A 19,822-nucleotide genomic window follows, 5' to 3' on the forward strand; every position below is an offset into this window, starting at 1 on the left:
AATATTATCATTCATATGTTCTGTGTGAGGAAATTGAGTTTTAGAGAATTTAAATTACTTAATCAAGGCCTAAACATCTAAATTTCAAGGTTAGAATTTGAATCTAAGGTTTTTGATAGTCCTCCCCATCTCCCTGCCCTCTGAAATGTAGTGCTTTTCCCACTATACTGGAAAGCTCTGTCAGTAATACTAGAGTTGTGGAGTAAAATAGAAATCCAATATTACTAACCTATTTTCATCTCACCTATAAATTCAAAATACAGATGTCAGCTAACCTTAGATCACTGTGAGTTCCAGAAGCCAAGGGAGAGATCTGAGGGATGAAGAAGAAATAAGAGAAAGTATTTTTTTTAGAGGCAGTAGTTGGTCATGTTTATAACATCTCTTTATGCTCTAGAACTTTATAACATCACCTGTTGTGGCACATAATTCTGGTCTGTCTATTGTTATACTCCAATCAGTGCAGTTTAATTACTGGAGGTACTGAGAGGAATCTCATCATTGTACAATTCTATAGCTTAGACCTCAGTTTTGTATTGTAATTAAGGAGTGCCACTACCACTGGATTGTAGCCTTCCAAAATCACAAAGAGTAAACATGCATTTTCTGAGCCTGTTTATCCCCTGCTCCCAGAAAACTCAGTAAGTAAACTCTAAAACCTAAAAGGGAATGAATATCTCTGAAAGTAAGCTCCAGCATTGCTTTGGAGTAATGCTTGATGCTACCTATTTAATTGGGTTTTTTAAGAGTAGTACAATTGAGGGAACAAAAGAGATAGTACCAAAGAAGCTGTAAGATATGAGACTTAGAGTTTAATACCAATTTAAATAATAATTGAAAAGTTTTTCTACTGTTTTAATAATTTTCTATACAAAACCTACAGACAGTGATACAGATTTAATTTTAGACATTTTTATTTACACCAACATTGTGAAGTATGATGTTTGTATATATGTATGTATGAGGGTGTGTGTGTTCTCCATATGCTAAATTAAGTATTTTGCTCACATTTTTAAAAAACCCAACAGAAAGTAGAAACAAATATATTTTAAACCAAAACATATATACTCCTCCATCCCAGGTAAGATTTGAAACAGTGATTTAGAGAATTGTGCCCATCCCTTTAACTTTACAAGTGAAGAAATTGAAGCTCAGAGATTTTGTGTTTGCTCAGTCACATACCTAGTCATTGATACTTAAGGAATAGGAGCAAGGTCACACAGGCTGATGTAACACTTTGTTTTTATCAGTAGTTTTCTCTAAAGGGGTGATGTTATAGAAATGTCCATTTTAAAATCATTCAGATTGTGCTTTTATATGGCATTTAGATATTTACAAAAACATCTTTTAAGGGAAAAATGTAAATTATTAGTGAATGTAGGTGTATATAGGTGAATGTGAATGAATATATGTATATCTAATTCTTCCTCATGTTGTTTGTTAGGAAGAAAATAGACTGCCCTCTATATTTTGTTTCTAGCAATTACAGAATCATTAGATGATAAGAATGTAGTTTTAGAATTACAAGGTACCTTTGATGTCATCTAGTCCAACCCCTTCTTTTTATAGATGAGGAGACTAAAGTCCAGAGATGTCATATTTGCCCAGAATCTCACAGCTAATGAATGTCCAATTTGAACTTAATTCATCTTGATCATGTGCCTAACATCTCTCCACTGTGGCACCTAACTGCTCCATATAACTTTAGTATTTACAAATTTCCCATTTTCCTTTCTCAGTTTTCAAATGATTCTGCTTCCCCTAAATTTTGAATTCGAATAATTGTTCATTAGTGATGAGTTTTGGAAATTATCATTGCCTTTCCTAATTTGAGACTATTCAACCTTTAATAACTGTCTTTAACCATTTTATTTCCTAATCAAATTTGACTCTTCACATTCTTTTTACTATGACTTACATGTTATTTTAATTTATTATTTTTAGCCTTTTTTGTCTAAACTTAGAAAACTGCTAAGAGTATCTTTTTAATAGTCACCTACTAACAATGTAAACTTTTTTTCAAAGGATGAAAATAAAGGCAGAATGCCAAGGAAAATATTGAGAGGGGAAAGCCTTTAATTCAATGTGGAAATATAATAATATATCAAACTATTATCCCTTAAAATTCAGTCAGTAAGAATTTAAGCACTTCCCTTTGTGCCAGGCACTGTGCTAAGTACTAGGAATACAAAGAAAGGCAAAAGACAGTCCCTGCTGTCCAGGAACTCACTATCTAATGGGAGAGACAAAATGCAAATAACTACATACAAACTATAAGCAAGATAAATAGGAAATAAGTAATAGAGTGCGATAGTAGAATTAAGGGGGATTGAAAAGGGCTTCCTGTAGATGGTGAGATTTTAGCCAAAACTTGAAAGAAACTAACGAAGGCAGGAGACAGAAATGAGGAGAGAGAACATTCCAGGCATGGAGGACAGCCGGTGAAAATGCCCAGCGCTAAGAGATGGAGTGTCTTTTTTGAGGAACAATAAGGAGGCCTTTGTCACTTAATTGAAGAATGTGAGGGGATAGGTAGGGTACAAGACTGGAAAGGTTGGAGCGAAGTTCTAGACTGTGATGGGCTGGAGCTCATAGGGAGAAACAACTTGCATTTACTGAGTATTCAGAGGTCATGGACAGATAACTTTGGCAACTGAATGGAGCATGATCTAGAGTGGGGAGAGACTTGTGGCAGGTAAACCAATAAGGTGGCTATTGCAATAGTCCAGGCATGAAGAGATGAGAGCCTGCACCAAAGTGCTGGCGTTGTCAGAAAAGTGGGTATATTTTAGAGATGTTGCAACAGTGTGATTGACAGGCCTTGGCAACAACAGATTGGGGTGGAGGGGCAGAGAAGGACTGAAGAGTAAATGATGACTTGTAGCCTGGAAGACTGGGAGGGTGGGGGTATCCTCAACAGTAGTAGGGAAGTTTGGAAGGGAGAAGGGTTTGGGGGGAAAGATAATGAGTTCAGTTTTGGACATACTGAGTTTAAAAAGTCTACAGGATTATCGAGTTTGAGATGTCTGGAAGGCAGTTTTAGATGGGAAACTAGAGACCAGCAGAGAGATTAGGCCTACATAAGTAGATGTGAGAATTATCAGCTTACAGGTGATAATTGAATCCATGAGCACTCTTTCTGTAACACTTTGTTTTTGTTTTTCAGTAGTTTTCTCTAAAAGGGTGAAGTTATAAAGATGTCCATTTTAAAATCATTCAGATTGTGCTTTTATATGGCATTTAGATATTTACAAAAAACATCTTTTAAGGAAACAATGTAAATTATAAGCCAATGTAGATGTCTGTAGATGAATGTAAATGAATGAAATAGTTGGAGGGAGAAAAGAAGAGAGCCTGGGTCAGAGCCCTGTGGGACAGCAACAGTTAGCAAGCATGACCTGGATGAAGATCCAGCAAAGGAAACAGAGAAGGAACAGTCAGAAGGAGGACCAGGAGAGAGTGTTGCCCCAAAAACTTAGAGAGAAGAGAGAATCAAGAAGAAGATGATGATTAACACTGTCAAAGGCTGTGATAAGGTAAAGAAGAGAGAGGATTCAGAAGACTTGGATTCGGCAATTAAGAGATCATGGGTAACTTGGACAGATCAGCTTCAGCTGAATTATGAGATAGAAAGCCAGCTAGAGAATGTTAAGAAGAGTGTGAGAGGAAAGTAAATGGAGGTATTGATTGTAGACAACCTTTTCAAGTAGTGTGGCCACAAGGGTGAGAAGAAATATGGAACAATGGTTAGCAAGGACGAAACGTTCAAGTGAGGGTTTTTTATGGTTGGCAGAAACAAGGGCATATTGGGGGCAATAGGGAAGCAACCAATAGATAGTAAGAGACTGAAGATAACTGAAAGTTGGGACAAAAGAGGGAACAGTCTTCTGGAGAAGACGAGATGGAGTGTAATTACTTGTGCAGGTAAAGGGTTTTGTTTTGGCGAGGAGAAGGCCCACCTCTTCATGTGAGACAAGGCTGAAGGAAGAAAGAGTGGCAAAGGGCATCTGAGTTAGATGAAATGAGGAAGAGGGGAGAATGCAAAAGGCCTCACTTTTTTCCATGAAATATGAAGTAAGGTTCTCAGCTGAGAGGGTATAGGGAAGCAGTAGAGGGTAGGCAAGGCTCGAGGAGACATGAAAAGATATAGAAGAGCCACTGTGCTAAGTGGGATAATGACTTACAGAGATGTAGAAGGATTGCCTAGTGGCAGTGAATGCATAGCTGAGGTTATGAAACATAAATTTGTAGTGGGACCTAGTCAGAATGGTTGCATGATCTTCTTTACCATTGGCTAGTAGCATGTGGGTAAGACAAAGGCAGCAGATGGGTGGGGGTAATTCAAAGCCAAGACTTGGTAGGGTACAATTGGTGATGTGGTAAGGGGAGGGGGGGTGCCAGCAACTCAAAGAGGAGAATGTGAAGTTGAATTAGTTCACAAAGAGATTAAGAAGGGGAAAGGAGGAGAACATCAATAGGGTAAGGGTCGTGGACTGAAAGAGAACTGAGGGTTTGAGGGACTGGAGATCACATTGTGACCAAAAAGTAGTATTGGATATTAGAAGGCAGAGGGAGAGGGGGAAAGTTTATGATCAAATAAAGCAAGTTCTGACTTCATGAACACAAAAGTGGTACATATGTGGGTGATGACAAGATCAAGGCCATCTTTGTATGTGGCTGAGCAGGGGTGGAGTGGAGTTGGTCTTGGGAAACTAGTAAATTGATACGTGGGAAGTTTGGGTGTTATATTTTTAAAAAGTAATATTTTGAAATGTTTAGCATCATATATATTGCACAATTATAATGAGAATTCTATGTTATTTATACATAAACTCATATACCAAGATATTAGATCAGTTAGGCTAAAATTTGAAATCTTGTGTAATTTGATTTTTATGAGACAAATATTGGGATTAAAACATTACTATCATCCCTTCCACATTACGGAGGATAGGGAGCGTGGTGCCCCTGCGATCTGGAAAATCTATGTGTAATTTTTTGGCCTTCCCTTCCTACCAGAGAAGATGTCTGAATTTTTTCTTTTTCTTTTTTGGGTTTTTACGGTACCTTATTGTAAAATTTGGGTTGGTATTACACAATACTACACGTATATTTTGTGCATTTCTGAGTTTCTAAGCTTTTTTCTGTATTGTCTGCTAGTCATCATGTGTCATCTATGGCTTCCATAAAACTCCCCAAAAATTCCCAGTTAATTTCTTATGTTGACCTGTGATGTCTTGAAACTATGATAGGGAAAATCATGATGTGTAAGGATAACTTTGCTATTAGTGATGAGATCTGCAAAAAGATTTCTTAATACTAGGAAGTTGTTTTAAAAAAAGTTATTCACTCATGAATTATTAAAAATTAAGTAATATTTTTAAAAAGAGTGCACTTAGTTATTTTCTCCTTGTTGTCTAGTTTGTTTTAAGCTCCATATATGTGTTTTATGGTATGACAACAATTTTATTCAAATTCTAGATATATGCAAATTGTATGTGATTCATTACAGTTTTTCGTATATTGAATTTTTTTCAAAACAAAATAATTTCAAAGAATTTTTTTAAAAAGATTTTAAATCTTTGTCTTCTTTTTTATAAAGATCTGACAGGAGCCCAAGATGGAAGTGTCAGAATGTTTGAGTGGGGTCATTCCCAACAAATAACCTGTTTTCGGTCTGGCGGCAATTCAAGGGTGACAAGGATGAGATTTAACCATCAGGGAAACAAGGTAGTCTTAGCAAGTACAACTATTGAAAATCTATATGTTCTGTAGACATTAATTTTCTTTTATATACCTTCTTAGAATGTATGTTCTGCATGTGGGACATAATTTCTACTATCTCAGACAGCTGTTCTCTACCAGAAAGCATCCTGTATTATAAATTTTCTTTTTTTGTTATTTTAAAATGTTTTTTTTAAACAGGCCTTCCTGCTGAAATTATTTTCACTGTTCCAACTCATAATTGAAAATTTTGCTTAATTTATACATTAATGATAGTTAACTACTTCTCATCTCTTCATCCCAAAGAACAAAAGTTCCATTAACCATTGGTTAGTGAAAACACCAAACCCAGCTAATTTCTACTGGTAGCTTCTTCCCCACATTTTACCTTTTTAAGTATTTCAAGAATTGAGTATTGGAGAAGACAACGTGCTTAAAGGAGGGCAGCACAAATTTAGAGCTAGAGTTAGCACAAGATCGACACATTGGGAACTACCCATGACTCCCAGGGCCTATCATTAGCCCCTATCTTCTTAGTTCAATTGCAGGATTTCAGAGCAAAGTACATTCTTACTACAAAAATACTAAGGAATAATAATAATTTTCTATATAGATTTTGTGTGTTCTTTGTAGAGATTTAAGAGCAACAGTCAAGGAAAGTAGTGAATTTTATTGTGGATTTTAGTATTTAAATCTAATACCTATTTTAGTTAACTTAGAATATGTTAGAAAGTGTCGTAGTCTAGCAAAGGGATGATTCTGATATTTTGTTTGAAACCCACTTTCAGGGTCAGCCTTGTCACAGGTAGACTAGGCAGTAGCTAGCCAATTATTAACCGATTGAACGCATTTAGGGATTTGTGATCGTAAAGTATGTTACTTAGAGATTTGCGGTTTCATGAATAATATTCTTTTGAGGAAATTGTAATTTGGATGTAGGATTTTGAATTCTATTTGGCATTTAATTCAGATAAAAAACATTTAAGTTCATATAAAAAGAGAATCTTCATATGTCTTAGGGTTGAGCTGTTCTAACTTATAAACAACTCATGGGCCACTCCATCTAGGGTCTAAAGTGACTGCTGCCATTGCCAAAAGGGGGGAGAGTTCTAATTGTTGGGGGAATCTCACAGCAGACATAATGATCTCTTTTGTGCCTCAGAATCCTGTGAAGTAGACAGTGCAATTAGTCTTATCCTCATATTAAAGTTCAGTCCATCAACAAATACAAAAGCAAGTGAGAAAATCAGTCTCCTCTTTCCCTTACCTCCTCTCCCCCTCCCCTTCTCCTCCCTGCCCCTGGAGCTTATAGGCTGTGAGATGCTGGGTGACTGAAAGGGTGTTGTCCTTAATAGAAACAAAAACTTTTAGAGGATCAGTATGTTTAGTTGAAAGATACAAAGTTATGCTATAATAATCTCAACTGGGTTTTCTTTCAGCAAGGCAGTTATTTTATGCTTTGCCAACCATTTCTACATCCCATTCTAAGAAAATAGAGGTCTTTTGTCGTGAGCTCCCTCCCTTTTTGTGTAACTCAGATCCTTGGTACTATTTCCCATTCTCTCTTCCTTTATTCAGTCTCTTCACCAATACACCCCTTATATGTGCTCTTCATTCCATCCCCTTCCATCTTCTAAATTGTGCCCCACAATCTTCCCCCCTCTCTCTAATATTTAGGATCTCCATAGCTACTGGCTCCTTTCCCACTATCTACAGAATACCCAATCTTACCAAAAGCTCATTATTCCCTCTAATGTCTCTCCTCCTTTTCTCAGCCTAAATTCTTGAGAAATTATATAATCATTGCCTCCACTTCTCCCTTCTCAACACCTTGCAATAGGACTTCTGACCTAATCACTCAACTGAATCTGTTTTCTTCAAAGTTGACCTCGGGGCAGCTAGGTGGCACAGTGAGTAGAGCATCGGCCTGGAGTCAGGAGGACCTGAGTTCAAATCCAACCTCAGATACTTGACATACTTACTAGCCATGTGACCTTGGGCAAGTCACTTAATCCCAATTGCCCTACCTTCCTCCCTCAAAAAAAACACCAAAAAAAAGAGTTGACCTCTTAAACTATTGTACTTAAAGGCATTTTCTCAGTCTTCATCTAATCAAACTGTCTTTCTTACTGTTCCTCATGCACTGCACTCAACTCTAATCTCCATGCTTTTGCATTGATTACCCTTCATGCTTGGAATCTACTTCTTCCTCACCTCTTCTACTACCTTTTACATCAGGAATTTCCTGATTCTCCCATCTACTAGAACTCACCTCTCACCCAGCACCCAAATCATCCTATATCTATTTTAACGATATATCTCTATCACATGTGTGTGTGTATCTCCACCAATAGCGTGTAAGCTTTTTGAGAACAATTCTTTCACTTCTGTCTTGTACCCCCTGCATCATGCACAATAATACATAAATGCTTGTTGGACTCCTTGCCACAAGCCTCTCACCACTCCCATTCATCCATAACTATTATCAGTGTGATCTCACCATTTCATGATCCTACTCAATAAACTCCAGTGGCTCCCTATCACCTCCAGGATCAAATATAAAATATGCTGTTTGGCATTCAAAGCCATTCATAATCTGGAAAAGATGTCTGATTCAGAAAATAAGCTGTGCTATTTTAAACCACTTTTTAGTTTTAATTAGAGGTGATTAGGTTATCTCTCCCACTATAAGCTCCTTGAGAGCAGAAACTGTTTTTCCTTTCTTTGTATCCCCCGTGCTTAACACAATGCCTGGAACTTAATAAATATTCATTGACTGACTTACTCGATGCTCTCTCAGTCATAGAAACTCTAAAGAGATTTCAGACCTTTTTTTGGTGGGTAGAAAGTAGTATGCTTATGACCTAAAAGATGAAACTTTTTGTAATATTATTGAAAGTTCAGCAAAACTGTTTCCTTATTTAATAATCCTCTACTATTGTGTTACCTGCTTCTTTCCATTTTTTCTGAGATCACATTATCTGTCAGATTAGGGCTCCGCTACAGACATACAGACTATTCTGGGCCTGTGTGTTGATCATTGCTCAGCTAGGGAATTATCTAGGGAATTATCAATTAGGCTTTACATAGTTCTAGATTAGTTTGGAGACAATACTGCAGGAATCTTGCTTTAATAAAGTGTTATTTATTATTAGAGGAATGCTTGGCTTTCCTAAGGCAACACCTGCCTAGTGGCCTGGAGCTACTCCAGATCTATAGACCAGTGATTTGAAACTCAAATAGAAAGGAATCCCTGCACTTTCCATAGTGACTAAGGAAGCCACAAATTCACATTATCTATATCATATTGTATTTTTCTTCAATTTTTTAAAATACATTTCCCAACTACATTTTAATCGAGTTCCAGCTTTACTTGTGAATTTAGGGCAATTTTAACCCTTGAGCAGTGAATCTGACACCTCTGTAAAGACTGGTAAGGTTCCCCAGAGTTTACCCTAGATATCAGGAGTATGGCTCATGAAGGGCCCTCCATAGTCTGGTAACAGCATCATTGAGTGCTCTTAAAGCTATCCAGCTAACTTTATTTAAGTCTATACTTGCAGGTTTTGTTTTTGCTTAGGAATACTGCTATCAGGTCCTACCTTAAATCATGATTCCAATTTCTGTTTATAATGTTTTCAAATATAATAGGATATAGATGTTTTAATTGTAATTTTGTAGAAAAATTCACCAAAATGCCACTGTAAATGTTAAAAGCATACATGTCAATGTACGTACTTAAACCCTTCCTTTAATATCTTCTCTCCAAGTTTGGAATTGTTGATGCTGATGGATATATAAGTTTATATCAGACCAACTGGAAGTGTTGTCCAGTTACTGGAAATACTCCTAAGCCATATTTGGTAAGCTAAGAATTTTTACTTAAAAAAAAGCCTAACTTTATTAAAGATAGAAATGTCTGATTGGATTTTCATGCCTGATATTGCTTCATTGTTTTCTCTGAACCATTTCCCTGCAAGAGAGAGTTTGTTTTGTGGTCCTACCTGTCTTTGGTGACCTTAAGCCATTATTTTTACAATGACGCTGATGGTTAGCTGACTTGCTTTGTGTTACACAGACAGTAGTTCTTCCTTACTTCTTACTTCCTTATTCCAAGGCTACTTTCCTGTTCGCTATCCACATTCAATTCTTTATTATGTATAAGTATGGAACAATGGTCTAAATTATTTAGTTTTGGCCTTGAATACTTTACAAGTTTTATGGTCTTTTGTACTTCATAAGCTATTATTTAAGAACAAAAGGATTTCTTAATAAAACAATTAACTTTTGATTACCTCTAAGGTAGATAAAGGTAGCACAAATAATTGAAACATACACATAATTTGAAATAACATCTGTTTGAAGTTTCTTATCCAGTAATTCTTTTATTAGTGATATTGAGTGAGACTATTTAAATGGTTTATTCTTTTATTTACACAATTGATATTGTGTTGGATGGGAAACAGGATTTCTAATAAGCTATTTATGAAATAATTAGCCACTGAATGTTACATGTGACTGGATCAAATCTTTTTATATTTATATAAAAATTATTTCTATTTTTGACCATTTCAGACATGGCAGTGTCATAACAAAACAGCCAATGATTTTGTTTTCATCAGTTCCTCTTCTCTGATAGCCACAGCAGGTCTCTCGACTGATAACAGGTAAAATTTTTTCCCTTAAATTCTGTATGTGGGTATAGCCAGTCTTTTTCAAAAATTTTTAGTTATTGCTTCATTATTTCCTTTTGTCTTAAGTGTTTTATAAATCCTCTACTCATCTTAAAAAGTCCATTCTCTGTATTTAAATTTGGCAGTAGTTTACCATACACAAAACTAGGGAAATTTTAGAATTTAGAGGAACAATCCATTCTAACTCTATTTCTAATGTTCTGTCTCTGAAATTCATGTCTAGGCGTAGAGTCATAGTAAATAATCTGTTACTGGATTCTTGCCAGTGGAATAAAATTACCACAAAAATTATTTTCCCAGTTTATCTTGTGGGTTGAGAAATAGATCATTTGGAGCATGAGTGAAGAAAGATGATTTGTATTGCATTTCATAGATCAAATGGGATGATTTATGTAAAGGGCTTTGCAAACTATAACCTATGAAATAAATATTGGCTAGTAGTAGTAATAGAATAAGCATTTAAGAAGCCTGAATGTTGGGATACTGTTAACCTGAGACAGCCTTGACTCAAACAACTTCTCTGATTCCCATACAGTTATCAAAATACGTAAGGTGGAAATTGTAGGGTATGTTACTCTGTGTCCCAAGGAGGCCATTCAGGGAATCCCCAAATCCCTTGCAACCTGTTATGGGTCACTGAATGGAGGATGTTGCTTGGAATTCTCATACAAGCCTATATATCCTTCCATGCATGCATCACAGACATTTTAGGGCTGGAGAATAGACCAATGCTATTTTTCCCTTTTTTTAATGCTTTAATGTGCTTTATTATTATTATTTTTTTTTGGCATTCTGTTCTTTTAAAATTTTGAGTTCCAAATTCTTTCCTACTCTCTTCCTCACCCTCTGCATATGGTCAATGCCAATCAGTGCCAGCAAAGTGTCCCCTGTAATCATTTTCTGACCAGTTGTCTGACCCCCTTACCATCTCTGGGCTGAGAGCTTTGAAGCCGCTGATGCTGCCACTGTCACCTCATGTGTAGGTTCCACACAGTCCTCTACCCCGCCCAGGTCATGGACTTCTCCTGCCAACCTCTTACGGTTTTTTAGGGCAGAAAAAATTTCTCAACCTGACCTTTTGTTTGTTCTGACACTCCAAAGTTTGATTTGAGATGTTATTTTAAAGTTATTTGGAGGGGAAAGTTGGAAGAACTCAACTAGGTGGCTGCCCTTGATCTGTCATCTTGGCTCCTGAGTATCGCTATTTTCCTTCCTATAAATTGTCATTATCATTGGACAGTATGCAGAAATGGATTATCACAGATCCCTTTAGAATTGGGAGTATTTTAAATTGTGAATAAAATTGTATGAAAATTCAATCACATGTAAGTATTTTAGTGATCTTAATATGAGGTATGATAAATTTGAAAATATACCATGAAAGGAGATCAAAATATCATGAAATATATTTGCTATTACATTGTTAATCTCTTAAGACACTCATATAAAAGTCAGTGATAAATTTTTTTTTTCCAGAAACATATGTTTGTGGGATACTCTTGTGGCACCTGCAAATAGCTTGGTACATCGTAAGTAAATAATTTTTGCCAATAATGAAATTAATAAGGTTTAAATGGCTTTGTTTTTTAAGCTCTAGTGTAAATCATTACATTGTTATTACAGTTGGATAGTGACATTGCTTTACCACTATGCAAGGTTTTGGTTCAGGAAGAACTGAGCATTTCTCAAATTACCCACTCCTGAACCCTGCTCGGATCTTCCCTGTAGCAGGACTAGGTAACAAAGTCCTAATCAGACTATGCCCTCTCAGACCATCTCAGCAACAAGGACAGAGGCAGCCAGGTGATGCAGTAGATGGAGAATTGAATATAGATTCAGGAAGACCCTGTTCATATCTGGGCTCAGATACTTACCAGCTATGTGACCCTGGGCAAGTCATTTAACCTTTCTCAGGCACAGTTTTCTCACCTGTAAAATAGAAACAATACCACCACAGGTTGTTGTGAAGATCAAATGAAATGATATTTCTACAGCTCTTTGCAAACCTTAAGGTAACTTATGAAGGCTAGCTATTGCTATTTTTATTATTATTATTAAATGTTTGAGTCTCAGAGCTTCTTTACAGGAATGTAGATTGTAAACAGCATAAGAGTGTTGAGAGGTGAGAGTACAAATACTACTATTAGACAAGAAGGTGTCAGCAAAGCTAAGTGAATTTGTGCTTGGTGATTCAAATTTTCTGTTATTTGAGGTTACCATATGTCTCTCTTTGGGAACCCTAAGAACAAACTTCCCATCCATGTTCCCCTGGGCCCTGGCCTCAGTCTAGTTTCTGTTTAATAAACCAAACAAAAGAGATCATATAATTAGGAAGATGGCTGAAGGTATTTCCACACTAACACTTCTATCTCAAGGTAGCTCTGTGTAATAAATTGCTTTGTGATCCTCAAATAGGTCTACATTTCTAAAATGTCCTATTACCATAGAAATAAAACTGATACCAGGATAGATAATGGTTCTTTTTTAAACAATTATGTATTACATTGTACTTTATGTTTAATAGGTGCGATGATTAGTCACAAATACAATAAGGCTTTCTAAAAGTTTTATTCCTTGAAATCTATGGTATGAGTATGCTTAAGAATAGTTAAGCTACCCATAATTCCATTCATTTCTGGGGATACTTGATTCATATTTACTTGCTATGAGATTCCTTCTAGCTCTAGATTTATGACTTTTTAACAGCATCCTCAAAGCAAGCCATACCTTTCTGTCAGTTGATAACAACTCATACGCCTACTGTCTTCTGGAGGCATATATCTGGGACATGACAGCCTTCTAGAAATTATGATGATTCACACAGGAAAAAAGATACCACCACAAAGAATCTCAAAGTGTTGCGAAGCATTATCAAATCTTGAGCAAAAAACTGAAAACGTTGGAGACACAAGTTGTGTCTTCAACTCTATTACAGAATGAAGGAAGGGTTTCAGAAGATTTGGGAACTGAACACTGATTAAGAAAGTTGTGTTTTGAAAAAAGGATTTGGCTTCTAGACCACAGCTTAAAATATAGAAATTATGGGCTTTTGCCAAGGGATATAATGTACCTGACAAAATCTAATAAAACTATATTTGTTTGTAGCTTTGGAAATTTATTCAAAGCTTTAACTGAAAAGGAGGTAGTTTTCATAAGCTATAAAGAGTAGCAAACAGGCAGCCTGGGGTTGTAGACACATCTCTAAAGCCAGTGCTCTCTTAGTTCAGGTTTGATGTTAGGACAAAATAAGGGACCCGCAGGGCAATGAATGTTTAACAAAGGAGGAGGCTTACTTTGCCTCAACCCAGCAAGGATATACTAGAAGGATACACAGCAAGTCTACAGAGGTGTTTAGCTTTTCCAAATGTAGCCCCTCCCTTCTTCTCCATCTGGAAACGGGTCTTGTCATTTAGTAATCAGTTTATAGTTATTCCTGTGGTCTGGGGTACCCACCACGTACAGCAGCTCCCAAGCTCATGTGATTTGGGCTTTTTATGGGCCCTAGACCTGGAAGCTCCTGAGGGGAGGAAGTTTTGAAGCTTCACCAGGGACACCACTAGAGAAGTTAGAGCCAAGGAAGTTGTGTGGAGAGAAAGCTATATCAGGTTAAGGGGATCTAGGGCAGGAAACAAGTGCCTACTAGGTAGTGAAAGAGATAGAGCACTAGGATTGAAATCAGTAAGATCCGGATTTAAAACACAACTAAATAGCTGTATGACTTAGCCTTCAGTTTCCTCATCTATATAATTAGGGGATTAGACTAGATGATCTCTGAGGTCAACCAGTTCTAAACATTGGAGACACATGTCTATATGTTTTGTTTTGTTTTTATATCACATGCATTTCTGAATCTATCCTTCCTCCCTTCCCTACCTGGCAGGCTATCCCTTGTAACAAAGATTTAAAAAGATGGGAAAAAGCAATTTATCAAAACTAGCACATTGATCATATCTGACAGTATAAGCCATATTCCATATCCATGCTCCCCAACCTGTGATCATTATAATTACACGATGTTCAGTTTTTGTTCTACTTCCTGTGTCAAATACTTTAAGACCAATAAGCATGGCAGAGTCATATATTCTCTATACTTCTGTCAAGTTACATGCCCTTAAAGATATCTTTAATTGTACAGAATCATTTTTGAAATTCTGCCTAATACTTTTGTTGGATACAAAAACATGCTTTATGAAGATAAGAAAGCAAATTTCTAGCTATGGATGAGTTGCTGATTTCTCGTAGTTCACATTTTGGGGGCAAGCCCCAAATACCATTGATATTTTCCATTCTTTTGAAAGCATCCCGTGCTTCCATGGAAAGGGAGGGAAATCAGGAATAATTATTTTATTATGTGCCCAAAGGCAACAGGAACATCATTTAATGGGATACTTGGTCATCTTCAATTGTAGGACTCACAATTATATAAGCAGCTTATTTGTCCTCTTCCACTGGAGAGAGGAAAGATATATAGAAGTTTCATAATTAGCTTGATGAGATTCTCTAAACTAAGCTAACATGCTTTAATACTCAATGATTTCAGAGCAAAAGTGGAAATAAATTGGAAATCGTGCAATTTGGGATCAAGAAATTAAATAGGCCAAAGGTACACAGACTACTCTTCTGCCTCACGCCTTTTCCATTATAAATAATAAATTATTTTTAAAATCTAGTAGGAATTTGCAAGAAGTGGTGACAACTGACTAGCAATATTAAAATGAAATTTATTCTATCTCAACAGCCAGGAAACAGCTTCTAACAGACATTGCAGTCATTAGAGAACCAGCTAGTTTTGCAGACGGATCAGTTGGTTAGGATTAAGGACAAAGTGAACACTAAACTAGAAATACAGCTAAAGGTGAAAATAAAATACTATAATTATATTAGCACCAACCCTAACCTATTTAATAGGAAATAGATAAAAATGATGACTTTTTATAATTTATTAGAGAAGCTTAACCAATGCAAAATAGTTGCTACAGTGAGGTGGCAGAAAGAGACCAATAACTGAACTCAGCCAGCAAGCAATCTCCAGTTCAAATACATACACACTAAAATACGAAGATGTTGCATTCATAGGCAAAAATGATTTTTTTGTACAGATTCATCTGTAGAACACTATAGAAAATGTTTTTTTAAAAAATATGAGCTGTGCTGGCTCACTAAACATCATAGAATCCTTGAAGAGGAAAGAAGTCTACAAAGAGCTTGTGAGATCCAGCGAACTGTATTATTTGAAGAACATTTAATATAGGTGAAACCAAGAGAAAAATAAATAGCCACAAGAATAGTTTTTAGAGTGAGCTAATCTCAGAGTAAATTCCCAGTTTAGATTAGATTAGATAGTAAATGTTTTAACATCTTACTATGAGCCAAGCATAGTGCTAAACACCAAGAATACAAATACAAGTAAAAATAAAGATAACCCCTGTCCTCAATGAATATTCATTTTAATGGGTGGAGACGACACAGAAAAAGGAGCTGAAAAGTGGGGAGAGGAAAGGAAGTATATTCTAGTGCAGGCAAAGTGGAAAAGTAGCCTTGATTTTTCAGGAGCTGAATCCTGAGCCAGGTTAGAGGTGATTGTGGCTGGTTTGTGTATTTCTTCAAATGAGGTATGTTCCTACACTGAACTCTCTGGGCCTGTTCCTTTTTGCAGGCTCTGTTTTGATTCCACTTGTGCCCTGTAGTAGTCAGGGTGAGGAGGTGGTAATAAATGGCACTTAAGAAGAGCTTTAGGAGCTTAGTAAATAGATAAAAAAGAAATCCATCTGGGACTCAGCACAGTTTTAATGGCACTCAAGAAACATTTGTATTAATAAAATTTGTTACAAATGGATTTTTTATAAGAGGGAGTAAATCTTATCATCTTTATAATTTTCTTTAATTTTAGCTTTTACCTGCCATGACAGTGGTGCTACAGTGCTTGCGTATGCTCCAAAACATCAGGTGTTAATATCAGGCGGCAGAAAAGGTTTTACATCAGTATTTGATCTCCGCCAACGACAGCAGAGACAATTTTTCCAAAGCCATGATTCTCCAGTAAAAGCAATTGCCGTAGATCCAACTGAAGAATACTTTGTCACAGGATCTGCAGAAGGCAATATAAAGGTTTGTAAAATTTAATGCCTTGAAATCATTTATTCTTCTCACATTAAACAGCTGCTCATCCTGACTTGTAAACCAGACTAGTATAGTTTATCGTGTACTTCAAAACCTAATAGATGTTCTGAATTGATAATAATAGAGTAATTCTGTTTACAGATAGTCTTACAGATGCCATTCTTTGGGGGTGAGTGCCATCAGATGGCTAGTATTTCCCTTCTATTTGGTTTGGGTTACTGATAATTATTTTGAGTTTTAAGAGGAGGGCCAGAATCACCACAATACAACTGAGATAGCTTTGTCTATTGAGAGGAGATAGAAGGTATGGACATTAAGTCTAGGGCCTACCCCTACCACTTACTTGGAATGCTACCTTGAACTGGTCACTTATTCTAGATGGGCTTTTGTTTGCTCATTTGTAAAATGCTATAAGTAATATCAAACCTCTCTTCCAGGGTTTTTGCAAAGAATAATAATAAGTAGATTTGAAAAAGGCTTAAAAAGTAAAAGCTCTTCTGCAAATATAAGGTAGCATCTTCATTTTGGTTGTGCATCTTTTTTTTGCTTGACATTTCTTCTCAAGTTAAGTTTACTTGTTCCTAGTAGTGCTGGTTTCAAATAAATTTTAATCATTTGTTTCCCTAGACTAATTACTGTTCATTCTAATTGTGTTCTAATACTTTTCAGATTTGGAGTCTGTCTACCTTCAATCTGCTCCATACTTTTCTCAATGAACATGCTCGGCAATCCATTTTCAGAAACATTGGAACTGGAGTAATGCAAATTGAGACAGGACCAGCCAATCACATTTTCTCTTGTGGAGCTGATGGCACAGTGAAGATGAGAATCTTGCCTGATCGATTTAGTCCATTAAGTGAAATGCTAAAAAATGATGTGAAGTTCATGCTCTAGCATTTTTTCAATAATAGAAATTCTTATGAACATATTTCATAAAAGTGGCCAACAGATATAATGTACAGCAATTACTTTGTAGTTGTTGCCACAAAATAAGCTTTTGCTTTCTTGTGTTTATATTTATTTCATGGACCTTTACCCTTGATGCACTGATGCCTTAAAATTTAACAAGGTCATTCAGAATTTGATTATATTGCCTAAAGTAGTCTGTATAAGCAACTGTAATAATATATATGCATATATATTTATGATATATATGGCGTGCTGTTAAAAACTTTGTTTTGTTTTGGGAGGGGGGAGAAAAATCAAACCTTCTATAGGCATCTGTGCAGGGAATCCTTTATTTTTCATTGAAAATCAGCCTTTTTATATGAAGGCCGAAACACCTAATAAATATCACCACCAATCCCTTATTTCTTCTTCACATTCCTAAATCCCCATTTTCCCTCCTCCTGATTGGTAGTAGAGTAGGGTTTGGCTAAGAATCAAGCAGATGAACACCTCTGATGAAGATGTTCGTAACACCTTAGTGATATGACAACTGGGTGCCTTACTGCATCCAGTTTATCTTCTCTAGTACCCAGATTTTATTACCTGCACAACTCATTTGAGTTCAATCTGTGTATTCAATAGGGATTGAAAATCTTTTAATACCTTTTCTGCTATGACTAAAAAAAACTACTGCTATCAGAATGGCAAATTGTTTTTTAGTGACAATATAATTGCCTAATTTTTTCCAACTTTTGGCCCCTCCACCAGACATATACAAATATTGCAAACAAAAACCCCAAAACATAAAAAATTATTATTAATAAGATTATATTAACAGACAATAGTTTTAGAAGTTAATAAGGATACAATATTGATGTGTATGGATTTGAAAAAAGAGGATATTTATTTTAGGAGACTATCAAAAGAACATAAATTTATTTGCATTTTTCTTTGTGGCCTTTATGTTGTTCAGCCCAAAGATGCTGAAATCTTTGCAGCAAATTTTTACTTTGCCTTCAGATTCATGTTTAAATATAGTAGAGCTTGATTGTCTGACATTTTACAAAATACACTATTCTACCTTTGGGAAAAAAAAATCATCTTTGGGGATTTTTCTTTTTGCCAAAATAAACAATTTCACAATTTAAATGTTCTGAACAAAATATCAAAAAATACACAAAGCCTTTAACTTTTTAAATGTGCTAACATTGTTTCTGTAACTATTTTGTGCTATATCTTGAATTATAGAAAGCTTGATAAATACTTGAATTTTACCAATGAGACTGGAGGCTGATGGATTGCATATGTGAAAATTCTATAGTGGTTTTGCTAAAAGTTATTTTGTGAAACAGGAAGTATGAAACACCATTTTTATGTACCAGATATCATCTTGGAGATTAGTGGCAAAGAATTGTAGGGCTGGTAAAATGAATTTTGTAATATTCTCAGGATACTTTTATCTTAAAAGTATATTGTTAACGATTTTGTAAATTGTATTACATAATTTTAAATGTGTTGAGCAAGTTGCAGTGCAAACACTATAGTTAGTTGAAGGTTCTATGCACATAACCTGAACTTATAAATTGTGCAATAACAAAATTTGGGCATATTTTGCCATGGAGAAATCTGTGATAACATTGCAGAGAACCAATATGGTTGTTTGATGTAGTAAAACTTAATTCTTCATCAATATTTTATTTGTGTAAGCATCAAGACTTAAAAAAGCTTTAAACACATTTTATTTTAATTTACTGAGGAAATTTACTATTGTGCTCATAAGAAAAAAAAAGCAATGTGTTGAAAAATTCCATGTTTTAATTAAGCATTATATTAACCCTTAAAATAATGTAAAGTACTTCTGTATTTTACCCCAGAGTCATAGTATTTTAAATAAACAATCATGCAGAGACTTTTCTGTTTAGCACACCATTATTTTAAAACTGTTGATACCATGTTGATTGACTTAATTCTCTCCTTGATCTATTTTTCTGAGAGCTTCTGAATTTGTATTTGGCATATTTAAGAATGACTATTTACTCTAAAATGGTAAAGATTTGCTCTATGCCTGATTCTTCAGAACTTTACAGGTGAGAATTATTCACACAGAATATTAATGATACTTTGTATAAATAATTTTTGGCAGATAGCCAACTCGGTTGTCTAAAGTAATGAAGGGTACAAATACTTGCAGAAAACCAATGTACCACATTTTTAAAATAATTTATTTTTAGTCTTAGGATGTACTTTTGAACCCATTTGAAACTCTGTATTTAAGAATCTGGGAATTTAGATAAAATAATGCAGGCACAATGTGAAAATCTGATTAAGATGAAACCTAGAAAGTTGGCCAATTCACCATTCTTGACATGCAACCTCACATCTTTTGGCCTTAGTTT

At 35.6% G+C, this 19,822-nt stretch overlaps 1 protein-coding gene across 3 annotated transcripts in view; it reads left to right on the top strand.

The window, feature by feature from the left end:
• DMXL1 (Dmx like 1) overlaps nucleotides 1–19,336 on the top strand; it is a 146,089-nt gene extending 126,753 nt beyond the window's left edge. For all 3 annotated transcript variants that reach the window (XM_036740774.1, XM_036740775.1, XM_036740776.1), the window contains 6 exons: nucleotides 5,603–5,730; nucleotides 9,495–9,587; nucleotides 10,300–10,391; nucleotides 11,895–11,947; nucleotides 16,309–16,526; nucleotides 17,208–19,336. In XM_036740774.1, coding sequence (XP_036596669.1) covers nucleotides 5,603–5,730; nucleotides 9,495–9,587; nucleotides 10,300–10,391; nucleotides 11,895–11,947; nucleotides 16,309–16,526; nucleotides 17,208–17,432 — 809 coding nt within the window. In that variant the 3' untranslated portion in view covers nucleotides 17,433–19,336. The remainder of the gene's footprint in view (nucleotides 1–5,602; nucleotides 5,731–9,494; nucleotides 9,588–10,299; nucleotides 10,392–11,894; nucleotides 11,948–16,308; nucleotides 16,527–17,207) is intronic.
• Nucleotides 19,337–19,822: the final 486 nt, after the last annotated feature.

This window comes from Trichosurus vulpecula, chromosome 1, assembly GCF_011100635.1.
Source record: "Trichosurus vulpecula isolate mTriVul1 chromosome 1, mTriVul1.pri, whole genome shotgun sequence".
Taxonomy (NCBI): domain Eukaryota; kingdom Metazoa; phylum Chordata; class Mammalia; order Diprotodontia; family Phalangeridae; genus Trichosurus; species Trichosurus vulpecula.